The sequence below is a fragment of the Pyrus communis genome, chromosome 5 (genome assembly GCF_963583255.1).
Source record: "Pyrus communis chromosome 5, drPyrComm1.1, whole genome shotgun sequence".
NCBI lineage: Eukaryota > Viridiplantae > Streptophyta > Magnoliopsida > Rosales > Rosaceae > Pyrus > Pyrus communis.
The window spans coordinates 10920936-10935205 of NC_084807.1; the positions used below are offsets into that span (position 1 = coordinate 10920936).

General features: G+C 38.2%; 1 protein-coding gene across 1 annotated transcript; it reads left to right on the top strand.

Moving 5' to 3' along the window:
* The first annotated feature begins 4438 nt into the window (after positions 1–4438).
* On the top strand, positions 4439–5350 carry LOC137734281 (uncharacterized mitochondrial protein AtMg00810-like). The gene has a single exon (XM_068473574.1). The coding sequence runs from the start codon at positions 4439–4441 to the stop codon at positions 5348–5350; it is 912 nt and encodes a 303-aa protein (XP_068329675.1).
* The last annotated feature ends 8920 nt before the right edge of the window (positions 5351–14270 follow it).

Below are 14270 nucleotides of genomic sequence, written 5' to 3' on the forward strand. Positions count from 1 at the left end.
GAACTCTTACTAATTGATTGTTAATTGAAACTTTCTTTCAATTCTCCCTTTAGTGATTATACACCTTTAGGGCTTCCACAAACCATGAGTGATACCTAGCAGTATGTTATGGCTACCCAAGCTAATCAGAAGAGGTTGGAGAACTTATTCAGTTTGGGATTACAATGCAATACGGTCTTTCTTTAATACAATACTCTTGATCACATTGTTTGGTTTGATAGTTTATTCATGTCTACTATCCAATGTGATTCTCTTACTTATATGATTACCTTGAATGTGATCTGGAACAGCTTCCTAAATCTCATTCATACTCTGCCCAGAGATTCTTAATCATATCATAGAATATCTCTCTCATCGGTTTGAAGGTTAGAGATCCTTTGTTGTGCATTCACCTACCTTTATAGTTAAGTGGCTTAACCCCAACTATTCCATGGACACCCTCTGATGGAGTGCCTGTGACACAGTCAAAGATCAAGGACCTAACCATAAGACAACTATGATGCCTCAGGTCAAATGACTACTTTGTATTATCCCAACCTTGAGCTCTCATGTGCCATGAGTACGAGAACTCCTTGTTGATCGCGTTCAGTGGACTCATTCTCTATTGAGCACCTACATGCTTGTCTTGGTGTCAGTCACACCAATGACTCGAGACAAGTCAATCTCCCAGAGAGAAGACATAGCCTGTACTGATCTTAACGGACCATCCATGCCCAATTGGCAATCTTATGATCAGGAACGTTTAGGATATATGTATGAAAGAGAATGGTCTCATGAATCTAACTTCTTTAGATCACATTCTCCTAATTACATATTCCTTGGACTTATTGTTCAAGCATATAACATTTATATGAGATGGCTTTAAATAATAATCTTTGCCCTTATATTAAACTAGATTAGTTTAACATATGAAATGTCCATAAAATATCATCATATGATTGGCTTTAAGGCACATTTCCAACATGATTTGACACAACAAACCTAATATAATGTGACGGCAAAATATAAATTTGAAACCAATGGAATCGGTCTAATACAAAATGAACATACAACTCTTTATTCTCCACACATTTGGAGCTAACAACTCACTCTTTTCATTGATATGGTTCAATATCCTAGTCGATAAGGTATTGGGTTTTTACTTATGCTTCTGGGTTTGAAACTCCCGTTCCCTTAATTATTATAATAATTTCGTGCCTTCCCCCCCTTAATAATAATATTATTATTTTTTCTTTAAATACCCACTTTCTTTTTATTAATTAGTGTGATCTTTTTGTTTTTATATGCTCATCTTTTCAATTACTAAACGGTAGTCAACACAAGCCCAGTGGTACCAAAAAGTTGGAATGCTACATAAAGTCAAATAACCCAACCTTTGCAGCAAATGGAGGAAATTAGGGGATCGAGTGTAGAAGAGCAAACACACTGGAAAAATCAGAGTATATTTGCAAGAGTGGATCTGAAAAGAGGAGTAAAAAGGAAGAATAAGTGCATTTTTCCAATGGAGTGTCGTGCATGCCATTGGAGTGTGTAGTGTTTCTTGGTTATTTCTATCCTTAGTTTTAGTTCAATGTTTATGTTAATTGGGTTTTCAATTATGATGAACATGTGTAACTAATTTCTTTTTAGTTAGAGGTGAATTTGAAGCCATGCTTATATGTTTTATATGAATTGATTACATCCAGTTATTGTTTCTTAAGCCTTGAATGTGATTTGCTTATCGAAGTTCTTAAAACTTGTTTATGTATGTTGGTTGAGGGTTGACACTTAATTTGCATGCATGAATTTGATGCTAGAGTATAAGGGAGTTTCACGTAATAGTTATTCACTTATATTCACAAGTAGTGGAGGTTGCTAGTCACAATCGTGTTAAGTAAATCCTTGGTATGAGTCTCATGCGTTTCATAGTGATGAATGCCTTGTCAATGCTTATGATTTTCACAAAATGTAATGACTTTTGATATGTATCTTTATTATGCGTTTCATATAAAGGACTTGAGAAAGATAATTTGGTTGTAATGCATATTCATTCAATTCAATGGAATAAGGAAAATTTGATGGTTAGTTGTGCAATGCAACTAACTTGGGGCGTAATCATTCATAGTCTAAAGGAATAATAATTGGAAATTGGTTTGTATGCATATATTATGTGTGGAGAAGGACCCTCTAACTAGCCTTTCACCCATTTAATTCACCCAAATTCGTTTTTACAAAGTGTTTTATGCAAAGTTTTTGTTTTAAGTTTTAAATTCGTCAAAAACAATCCCCCTTTCATTTAGTCTTGTTATTTGAGTCAAAATCTGTTTTCTTTTAGTCTTTTGAGTCAAATTAAGTTTTATTTTCGCCAAAATCACTTGTTAGGTCTAGAATTGAGTCTTTTTGAGTGTTTGTTGCTGTTTTAAGTGTTTTGAGTTAGTTTTAAGTCTATAGAGTGCAAATTAGTGTTTTCAAGTATTAATTCTGTTGATTAGCATCCCTAGTTAATCCTCGGTCTAGAACGATCCATACTTGCATATATACTACAATTGTCACAAATATGGTTTAATTTGTGTGTTAAGTTAATTTTCACATCAGTCATGTCTTGGCTGCTCAACTTCATAGAGCGTAGGATCGCTGAGATCTTCAGTTACTCAGAGTCATCTATGCATCTCTGGAAACAAGTTAAAGAGATGTATGGAAATAAAAACAATGCCGCACGTGTCTTTCAACTCAAGAAAGATATCTTTAGTCTTTAACAAAGGGAAAAAACCTTTTTACAACACCTTGGTAGTCTTACAAGCATGTGGAATGAGCTCGATGTGTACCGTCCTCATACCACTGACGCCACTGTGTTGACTAAGAGAGCTGAAGAAGACAAGATCTTTCAACTCTTGGCAAGCTTAGGTCCAGAATATGAAGATCTAAGAAGCCACATCTTGATGAACGCTGTGCTTCCCTCATTCATTGGTGTTTGTGCTATCTTCCAAAGGGAAGAAGTAAGAAAAAAGGTCATAAGTCAAGAGACCAAAGCCACTATCTCCGAAACAAGGGCTTATGTTTCCAGCAACAACCGAAATGGCAAAATGTGTAAGGGAAAGAGACCTGAATGCAGCTATTGTGACACACTTGGGCACACAAGAGACAAGTGCTGGATATTGCATCCAGAATTGAAGCCCAAGTTCTTTAAAGAGACAAAGGGTCCACAAAGAAACCTGAACTACAATGCTTACAAGGCAAATCATGCAGCTACCTCTTCAACCGAAGGGATGGTGAACTTCACGGCCAATCCTGTTGCACTAATCAATGAATTTGCAGTATATCTTCACAACAAACAAGTCCATAACCATGGAAATGAAGCTCCTTCAGTTGACAAGAAGAAGAACACAGCCTTACTTGGAAAATTTGCTGGCTTCTTAGCTGAACATGATCATGTCTCGCAGAAAGGTATTCCAGGTATTTCAAGTGCTTTCTTAACTGCCGTAGATGCTAGTAATGAACATGACTATTAGATTATAGACTCAGGGGCCACAAATCACATGACAAATCAAATTACCAACTTGCATGATTTTAAAATCTTGTCAAGTCTCTATATGAAGTATTAAAGGAAAGAAAAATTGACCTCTCACATTTGAAGGTTTTTGGTTCCACTAGTTTTGTTCATAACCAACCTTCCCATCGTGACAAACTCAATCCCAGAGCAACTAAATGTATTTTCATGGGTTATTCATCTATTTAGAAAGGTTTCAAGTGCTACAATCCAACCACAAGAAAACTTATGGTCTTAAGGGATGTGAGGTTTGATGAAAACATTCTTTATTTTTCAAAGAAACTGAGTGATGTAGGTCGGGGGGAGTTCTTAAGTGATATGGCTCATTTGCCAAGTGTTCCTCACTATTGAGAGACTCCCACACCTTATGTCACTTTACCTATATCCCCAAAATTATCACCCTTTCCAGTTACAAATCTTGAACCTCAAGTCCAAATTAGACGAAACCTTTCCAGAGATAGACAGCCCCCACTTCGCCTACATGACTATGTCACCTTCACCTATAGGTATCCTCTCACAGATTTTGTCTCGTACCAGCATTTTTCACCACCTCATACTTCCTTTCTCAGCACCTTGGACAACACTCATGATCCTCAAACATTTCAAGCAGCAAATGAACTTGTAGTTTAGAAAGATGCAATGAGGGATGAACTACAAGCACTTCATGACAATAAAACCTGAAGTGTAGTTAGCCTTCCCAAGGGAAAGAAAGCTGTGGGCAGTCATTAGGTGTACAAAACCAAGTTCAACACAGATAGGACCATTGAAAGACACAAGGCTCATTTGGTAGCTCGTGGCTTCACTCAGACATATGGCTTGGATTACAAGGAAACCTTTGCTCCAGTTGCCAAAATGAACATTGTTAGGGTTCTGTTATCAGTTGTTGTGAACTAATCTTGGCCTTTGTATCAAATGGATGTGAAGAACGCCTTCTTACATAGTGAGTTAGAGGAGGAAGTGTACATGAAACTACCACCTGGTTATCCTCAATCTCATGATCCTGACATGGTTTGTAGACTGCACAAATTTCCACGTGCATGGTATGCAAAACTAAGCTCGGTTCTTGAAGCATTTGATTTTCAAAGGAGCAGTGCCGATTCCTCACTTTTTATCCGTGTTGGTTCAGTTGGGAAGTTGATTGTGTTAATCTATATTGATGATCTTATAGTGACAGGTTACAATATTGAAGAAGTTCACTCTCTCAAGCTTGCTCTTCGAAGCAAATTTGCAATCAAGGACCTGGGAACTCTAAAATATTTTCTCGGTATTGAACTTGCCACATCATCGAAAGGCCTCTTTCTCAATCAAAGGAAATTCATCCTTGATCTTTTGAAGGAATCTAACCTACTGGATTGCAAGCCTGCCCACACTCCTTTGGATAGTAAACTCTGTCTCCATGATCATAGTAAGCTCCTTTGCAATGTCACTAAATATCAAAGGTTGGTAAGCAAACTTATCTACCTCACAATAACGCGTCCTGATATTTCTTATGCTGTGAGTATTATCAGTCAATTTATGCATGCTCCTACATTAGGGCACATGCATATTGTGAAAAGAATTCTTCAGTACCTCAAAGGGTCCTTTGGTAGAGGGCTCTTTATGAAAAAGAATGATAGCACTGCCATTATGGGTTATACAGATGCTGATTGGGAAGGAAATTCCCTTGATTGCAAGTCAACTAGAGGCTTCTGCACATTTGTGGGTGGCAATTTGGTAACATGGCGAAGCAAAAAGCAAAGTGTTGTAGCTCGATACAGCGCAAAGGTTGAATATCGTGCCATGGCTTCCACTGTTTGTGAACTTTTTTGGCTGAAAAGTCTTTAGTCTGATCTAGGGTTTCCAAGCAATGCACTTATGCCTATGTTATGTGATAATCAAGCCACCATGCATATTGCTTCCAATCTTGTTTTCCACAAGAAGACGAAGCATATTGAAGTAGACTGTCACTATGTTCGATCCCAGGTCCAATGAAAGGTTATCGCCACCCATTACACTCGCAGTCATGATCAACTGGCTGATATCTTTACTAAGTTTCTCCCTACGGTTCAGTTTCTGTGCATTCTGTCCAAGCTTGGCTCAAGGAACCATCTTAATCCAGCTTGAGGGGGAGTGTTGGAAGATTGACTAATTGGAGGATATCGGGAGTTCCATTGATACAAGTCTAATCGGTTAGTCAACTAGGGTTTGCAGTTTTTACTCAACATGTAAAACCCTAGGGCTTAGTCTTTTTTCCCATTGTGTTTACTTGTGTTGTACTTAACCTTAAATTAAGGAGTCTTGATATTGTAAATAGATTAGGAGTGATTTGAGGAAGGTTGAGTGTTGCTCTCCTTAATCTCTTCTCCTATATATGTTGTCTATTGTAATCAGTTCAATCATGAAATATACATAAAAAATTCAATACTTTCAAATGACCAAAAACAATTTATATAACATTTGACTAACGTGTTCAAAAATCAAACCCAAATTGATCGGTATCCAAGAATTTGGGCATATTACATTGTCTCTAGATTCAAAAACCTACATGATTAGATCAAATGACATTTGAAACTATAGAAAACTATGAGTAACTCAAACTAATCAGTACATTCGAATCCAATGCAGACTATTTGGTTTGTTCTAAAGCTTCTTTAGTCCTGTAGGAATTCTGAGTAATTAATTTCTTTGAAAAAAATCATGTTTTGTACATTTTATAACAGATACACTTTTCTTTAGCAATCTATCTCATATACCAAAAATTTTCATTCTACACCAATGTATCATCATAGTATAACTCTAATTACAATAATGAATTATGAAACTTTACGATGAACCATAAATTATGAACTTCTAAGCACTTCCAAATAGTAAACAAATAAGCACAAATGGCAATAATCAAAGGCTTCAAAGCACAACAGAACAGATACTTGTTCCAATTTTGTAATTTGGTACTGTTTGGGTTAATATTTAAACTTTGGGCTTCAAAGGGAAGGAAGCCTAAATGAGCTCAATAAAGAAGGTCTGCTTGAAGCCTAGAGTAAAGCCCATGTCATACAACTTGTCTCTCAGTTAAGCAAATACTCAGAAAGCTGCGCTTTGTCCAAACTCTGCACCTTTCAGCCTTAGATTTCCTGTAGAAAGACATCTTTTTTCTATGTTATAGTATCGATTCTCTTGTGTAAACTCATTTACCCCTCATCCCTCTTTATTACTCAACCCTTTGTAACTGCAAAGAAAAGAGATTGCAAGACGCTTTAACCTTGCTCTGACAAGGTGAAATCTTGCCCGACTCTTTTTAGTTTTGCCTTTCCATTAATAGATCTGGTGTTATAATGTATCCTTCAGTATATATGTGATAGGAGCATATTTAGGCGACTTACTTAGCTTGTTTTCGTGCATTTATATTGTTAATTCCTAGTTGTTTTAGTAGTTTAAGCCATTTTCGTGTGTTTTTAGGTTCATATGGCTAAGGAAGCAAAAAGATGCATTTTGGAGCAAAATTGGGCTTGGAATGGATAGCATATGCTTGGAGCCAAAGTGTTGGACGAATTTGAAGGCCTTGTATGCACTTTGGACATAAAACAAAGGGCCTAGCCCAATCAAACAATCCTTTGATCCATGCAAAACCTCTAGCCCAATCAAACAATCCATCAAAGCCATGCAAAACCACCATCCACACACACTTCACACTTCCACATGCATTCCCTCTTTTCCTAGCTGTTTTTCCATCATTATTTCATCCACATGCATCTTTAATCATTCACTCACAAGCTTTAACCAACAAACAAATCAGCCACAACACACAAACACACCCATGCCGTGCCTATCCCTTGCATTTCCAAACATTCCCATTTGCATTTTCAGCTTTCCACCAACCAATCTAGTTGTCATTCCACATGCATTCCCTTCTTTAATCATTCCTAGCTGCCATTCACATGCTCTCCCATCCATTCTCTCCCTATAAAACCATGCAATGCATTCATACAAATCATTCCATTCACCACAACACAACACACAACACACCAACACAAAATTCCCCATTCTTTGCCGTGCATCCCCTTCCAGTTTTCCAGCATTCTCTCCTCCATTGCAGCCACTCCAACCATTCCCCACTCCATTCCACATACATCTAAAGCCCTAAACACTTCCTTAGACCTTGTGCCGCAACGAAGAGGAAGAGAAGAGGGCCTAAACATTCATACAATTCAAGTTTGAGTTGTTGGAATGTTTAGATGTTTCTTTGATTTCAATGTTTAAATTCAATTCTCTTTGTCTTGTACGTATGAGGAACTAAACCCCCTTTAGCTAGGGGGTGATTCGAAACTATGTTTATGCTTGCAATATGAATTGATTATCTTTGGTTGGAAATTCATTAGTTGTGGATTCAATTTGTTTAACCGTTTGATTGATAACTTATTTATGTATGTTTATTGAGAGTGCACGCTTAATTTTCATGCATGAATACGACGCTAGAATATAAGTGAGTTTCACCTAATAGTTATGAACTTATATTCACAAGTAGTGGAGGTTGCTTATAAACAATCGCGTTAAATGAATTCTTGGCACTAGTTTCATGCTCATCATAGTAACAAATGCCTCGTCAACACTTATAGTTTTCATAATGCTTAATGATCTTTGATTGTATCCTTATTGTGCTTTTCACGTAAAGGACTTTTGGAGAATGTGGTGAATTGCGTTGCGCTAACCCATCCAATTCATTAACTTAAGGAGAACTTGACGGTTAATTTAAGCGGACCTAATTAACCCGGGGTGTTGAGTTTCATAACTTATCGAAAGACCAACTGAAAATCAATCTTGTATGCAAGTGTAACATGTGTGGAGAAGAACCCCTTGGCTATTCCATCATCCATATTTTCATCACATACATATTTACATTTTGCCCTTAATTACAATTTGTGCAATTTAGTTAATTTTGTCAAATCAAACCCCCCCCCTTTACTTTCTTGTTCTTTAGTGCTTAGAATCTGTTTAGTTTATGTTTTAAAGTATTTTTGAATTCTTTGAGTCTAGTATAGTGTTTTATATTGTGTTTTTACATTTCTGAGTCAAATCCAAGTGATTAACTGTCCATTTAATTTAATCTCATCCAAACACAATCCCCCCCATATTTTGTTAAGTCTTAGTCATTATAATCTGTCTTATTTTGGTTTTCAAGTATTTGGAGTCACAAACACCTTTAAATTCGTCCAAATCTGCCTCATTTACATTCTTGTTTTAGATTGTGTTTTTAGCTAATTTTGAGTCTTGTGAACTTGTTTCGAGTTTTCTTTAAGTGAATCAAGTGTTTTAAAGGTTATTTTTATTTCTTTGAGTTAGTTTAAAATAGATTAGCACCCCTAGTTAATCCCCGGTTAGAACGATCCCTACTTACATCATTACTACAATTGTCACAAATAGGGTTTAATTTGTGTGCGTATAAATCTCGCATCAATATGCAAGTCATTTTTGGACTCCTGATGATCCAAAGTTTTATTAACCTTCATATCAGGTTCACTTAGTACTTTTACTATCGTAAAAGTAAATGAAACTGATGTCTTGATCAGATATGAACCCTTACTCTTTAAAAGCATACAAGATAAACAAAAGTCCTTAATCTCAAGGCACAAAATAGAACTTAATGTGGATTTAACTCATCCACGACAATCCTTTGATGATGAGAAGTCAGAATAACTTGGGGCGCAAGTAATCGACTTAAATACACTCATTCTACATCTGCCATACAGAGATGGCAGTGGCACACCTCAGCATTTAGTCAGTTTTGATTGCGAGCCTTACGGCCTACATCTAAGGCTTGACAAAGGCACATTTCAGAACTAATTCTGTCTTCTTCTTGCAGCCCGACAAGCGAGCGAGAGCTTGACAATCAACCAAAGTGTCAACTCCTTGGGGAGATGTGTGCTGGAGCCATGGACCATTCCCAGCGAAATTCCTGCCCGAACATAGTTTTGGCATGCCCGGTAGGATTCGAATCTTGTATGCCAAGAAGACGAAGGAAAGAACAAACCTTATGGTGGAAAAAAGAACGAAAACCACCCCAATACATGCTAAGATTTAGCATGGAAAATTTGCTCGAAGACTTGCAAGAACCTGTTGTAATGGAAAGCCCGACTCCTTCTGAGAAATCAGGAGGGAAGGTTACAAATGAAGACTTGCATGCTACCTTGATGGTTGTCACAAAAATCATGGAGAGAAATTCTCTACAAACAAGGGAAGAAGTAAGTAGACTCTGTTCCTTAGCAGGACATTTACAAAGAAGACTGGATCTGGAATATTCTACCCCAGAAAATGATCGTACTAAAGAGACGAGGAGAGAAGTTAGCCTTGTGGAAGATCTAGTTATTCCTTTGTTTCCTTTACTTGAAGAAAAGAGGAACAAAGGGAAAAACAAAGAAGGATCCGAAATAGATAAGCCAGTATTGGAAGAAATTCTGGAGGTAGAGTTACCCGACCCCATATTCCCACTAAATAGTAGGGGGCAAAACGGGCAAGAAAGAACAAAGTATAGGATGCCCCCAGTTTATTGGGGAATCCAGCGGGAAGGGAGAGTATACAATTATGGACAAACCCCCTCCTTATAGGCCACCACCATTGGCTAAAAATGGAGGATACATCAAGTGGAGGCAGCCCGAGTCAAGAAGGAAGGCTTCATCGGGTAATAACCGTAGCCCAAAAGGGGAAACTCCTCATACCCCGCCTAATAATACAGCAAACCAATAACTCATAGATGAGTTGGCTAAGTTAAGAAGGATGGTGGTAAGAAATGCCCAACCACAAGCTCGTCCGCTGTTTAGAATCGCTTGTCAAAAGCCCTACCCGGAGTTTATTGATGAGCAGAATCCTCTTCCTCTTAATTTCAAGATGCCCGCGTTCCTAACATGCAATGGAAAAAATAACAATGTATCTTCTAGGGATCACATCTTCAAGTTCTTCAACCACTGTGTAGCATTTGAAGACAATCCCAACTATAAGTTGAGGTTGTTCGGGAACTTATTGGTAGGCTTAGCATCTCAGTGGTACTCTTTATTGCCCCCCAAATTCCATTGCTAACTGAAATTCCATTGCTAACTAGGGGCAAATAGAGATGGCTTTCCACGAGCAGCTCTACAGGATGGAGCCAGAAATGACCATCAATGATCTAGTTGAGGTAAAACAATACGAGCATGAATCTACTGAAGACTTCATTATGAGGTTTAGAAGAATGAGGATAAGATGCCAGTTTCCCGTCAACTATGTCCAGCTTATAGTTATTGCTTAGAAAGCCTTGAGACTACCCTTGAGGAAGAAGTTTTATGATACACAGTTTAATGAGCTTCAAGACTTAGTGATTGCGGCCACTAAGTATAAGAAGTTGTTGCTTGAGGAGTAGCAACTAAAACACTCCTACCTTTCTACAAAAGTAAAGACGTCATTCACCAAGTGGAATTTGAGGGAGAGCCAGAAAAAGACGATGGTTGAGGGAGAGAAGTAATAGACATGTGTGCTGCAGAGATGACCACTCCCTTTAAACCCTTGATAGTCAAAGGATTGATTTAGCCGATCAAGGATCAGAAGATAATAATGAACGATGGTGGATTCATCCTCATGAAAACCCCAAAGCACCAGAGTTATTCCTTCAACTTGACTAAGGCCGCAGAGATCTATGAAGAATTGGTGCTGGCAAGAGTGATTGTGCCTAACAACACAAAAAAACTACCTAAGCCCGAGGAATTAAGAGGAAAAAAGTATTGCAAGCTACCCTACACCTTCAATGACTCCATCACTAACTATGTCTAATTTAGAGATTGGATACAAGATCTCATCATTAAAGGGAAGTTGTTATTGGAAAAGCCTCATGCCAACATGATGATTGACATGGATCCCTTCCTAGAAGCTCCTATAAACATGGTCAACCTAATGTGGACCAAGAAATAAAGAGGGAAAACCACTTGCGAAGTAGGAGCATAATGAAGGGTCCACAGAGGAAACTCTTAAAATACCTGAAAAATCAAAAGCAAGCCATAAAAGAAAGACTTTTACTATTAAAAAGTTCAGAAAATGAAAATTCAAAGAGAAAAAGATTTCATTCCATTTCATAAAGGGGTTACAGGGATCTTAGTCTAATAACTTTACATCTTCGGCAAGAGCAACTACTCTAGAGAAGTAAGTTTGCATGATAGTGAAAATCCACCCTGGTTCTCCTAAATACATGCTGTTGTTCATAAGTTGGACGCTGGAATCCTCAACCTCCTGGGAAATCTTTTCCAACTCTTCTACTTTTTGGGAGAGGTGGTTGGTAAGGGTCACTTTCTCAGCTTTAAGAGAAAACAACTGCTTCTCCAAGTGCTAGATTTCAGAGTCAACCACTGTAATCCTTTCTTCCATCACTGACCCTTTTTCCACCAATTGTCGAAGCGTAATTGTACTCTTTACATGTTTTTCTTGAAAACATTTCACTATGTTTGCTGCCCGCTCTGCCTTCTAATGCTGATCCCTTAGTGCTCGCAAGTTCTCAAAGAAACTCAGAAAAGATTTATACTGAACCTGGGATAATAAATGAGCTTGGTACAACTTAATAAAGGTATTCTCTGTGTCATAAAGGGTTTAAAAATTGAAGGAAGCTGTAAAGTCCTTTTTCATCCAATCCTTGAAGATCTGACGAGCATGCTGAAAAGAAGTAAATTCTCAGGATGTTGAAGGTGACTGCGCTATGGATTTGATTTGCCTGAATTTCTTTACTAAGGCAAGCAAGGATGATGTTGGTGACATGGAAGATTCACTTCTCGCACTTTCAACCATAACAGAAGAGGTAACATCAGCTGGAGAAGTAGGAAGGATTGCAAGAACAGGAGTAGGAACAGGTGCAGGAATGGAAGTAGTCGTTGCAGTAGTTTTGCCTCGTTTTTCAGGCCCAGGGGTAGAGGCGTCTGTACACCTAGAAACTAGAGAAGAGCGTAGAAGATCTCTCTTACGTACCAAGCGTGGTGGAGAGTTGCCCGAGCCTTTTTCGGAAACCTGTTGCAACTAAAACAGATGTGTTAAAAAGAAGAATTCACAAGACAAAGGAAGACAAGGTAAATCTACCTAAGTTAAGCCTGGAGCCTTGGAAGGAAAATGAGGTACTTTAGTTGAGTGTTGGGGAAGATTGTCATGGCTGACCAAGGAAGGATAAGTTGTGCTCGAACTTTCAACAAAAACCTACAAATAACAGAAGCAGGAATAAAGTCAATAATAGGTTTTGAAGAAGAAAAGCAGAAAGTCTAAATAATAATATACCTGAGGAAGAACCTGAGGTTGGGAAACAGGCACTTCAAAGACTTCAGGTACATCAGTAGGAGTTGCCCGTGAGACTTGTGGATTAGCCACCCCTAAAACCACGGGAATCTCAGGGACTGTGGGCTCCCCAAAAGTAGAAACTGGTGGTTGATGAAGTTCCTGCACTCGAGAAGGCTAGGAAAGATAAAATATGATAAGTACAAAGAAGAAGGATGCTTGGTATGAAAGTGTTAAGAGAAAGCACTTGCCGAGTCATTGTCGTCTTCCACATAATGCATCACCTTCCCAGTGGAACGATCAAAATGGGAAATTGGAGTCACCTCCAAGGGAATAGATTTTGCTTGAGAAGGAGTTGGCTTCGGTTGGGGTAAGGGAGAAGAAGTCTCAGGCGGTGAAATCTTTTCTGTCCAAATCTCCTATTACAGACGATCAGGCATAGAGTTATAAAAGGAGGAAAGAGAAAAGGGAGAAAATCGAAGAAAGAAGCAGGCTACACCTCTAACTCTTTAAGGATAGCATCTTGTTGTTCTTTGGCGCTTCGTTGTGATGTGTTATAAACTAGCACTCTGTTGGAAATGTGCCCTAAAACCAATCATATGATGATACTTTACGGACATTTCACAAAGTTAAACTAATGTAGTTTAAATGTAAAGGGCAAAGATTATTATTTGAGCCGTCTCATATAAATGTTATATGCTTAAACGATAAGTCCAAGGAATATGTGATTGGAAGAATGCGATCTAAAGAAGTTAGATTCATGAGACCATTCTTTCATTGACACATCCTAAACGTTCCTGATCATAGGATTGTCAATTGGGCATTGACAGTCCGTTAAGATCAGTACGTGCTATGTCTTCTCTCAGGGAGAGTGACTAGTCTCGAGTCATTGGTGTGTGTGACATCAAGACAAGTACGTAGGTGCTCAATAGAGAATGAGTTCACTGAACACGATCAACGAAGAGTTCTCATATTCATGTCACATGAGAACTCATGGTTGGGATAATGCAAATTAGTCTTTTGACCTGAGGCATCACAGTTGTCTTGTGGTTAGGTCCTTAATCTTTGATTATGTCAAAGTCACTCCATCAGGAGGGTGTCCACGACATTGTTGGGGTTAAGCCACTTAGCCATGGAGGCAAGTGAATGCGCAACAAGGGATCTCTAACCTTCAAACTGTTGGAGGGAGAATACTCTATGATATGATTAAGAATCTTTGGCCAAAGTATGAATGAGATTTAGGAATGTGTTCCAAATCACATTCAAGGTAATCATATAAGCACAAGACTCACATTGGATAGTAGACATGAATAAACTATCAAACCAAACAATGTGGTCAAGAGTATTGTATTAGAGAAAGACCGTATTGCATTTGTAATCCTAAAACTGAATAGGTTCTCCACCTCTTCTGATTAGCTTTGGTAACCATGACATGCTGCTAGGCGTCAACCATGGTTTGTGGAAGCCCTAAAAGTGTATTATCACTAACGGGAGA

Excerpts from the sequence above, each read along its gene's own strand:
- LOC137734281 (XM_068473574.1), top strand. The coding sequence starts at position 4,439 with ATGGATGTGAAGAACGCCTTCTTACATAGTGAGTTAGAGGAGGAAGTG.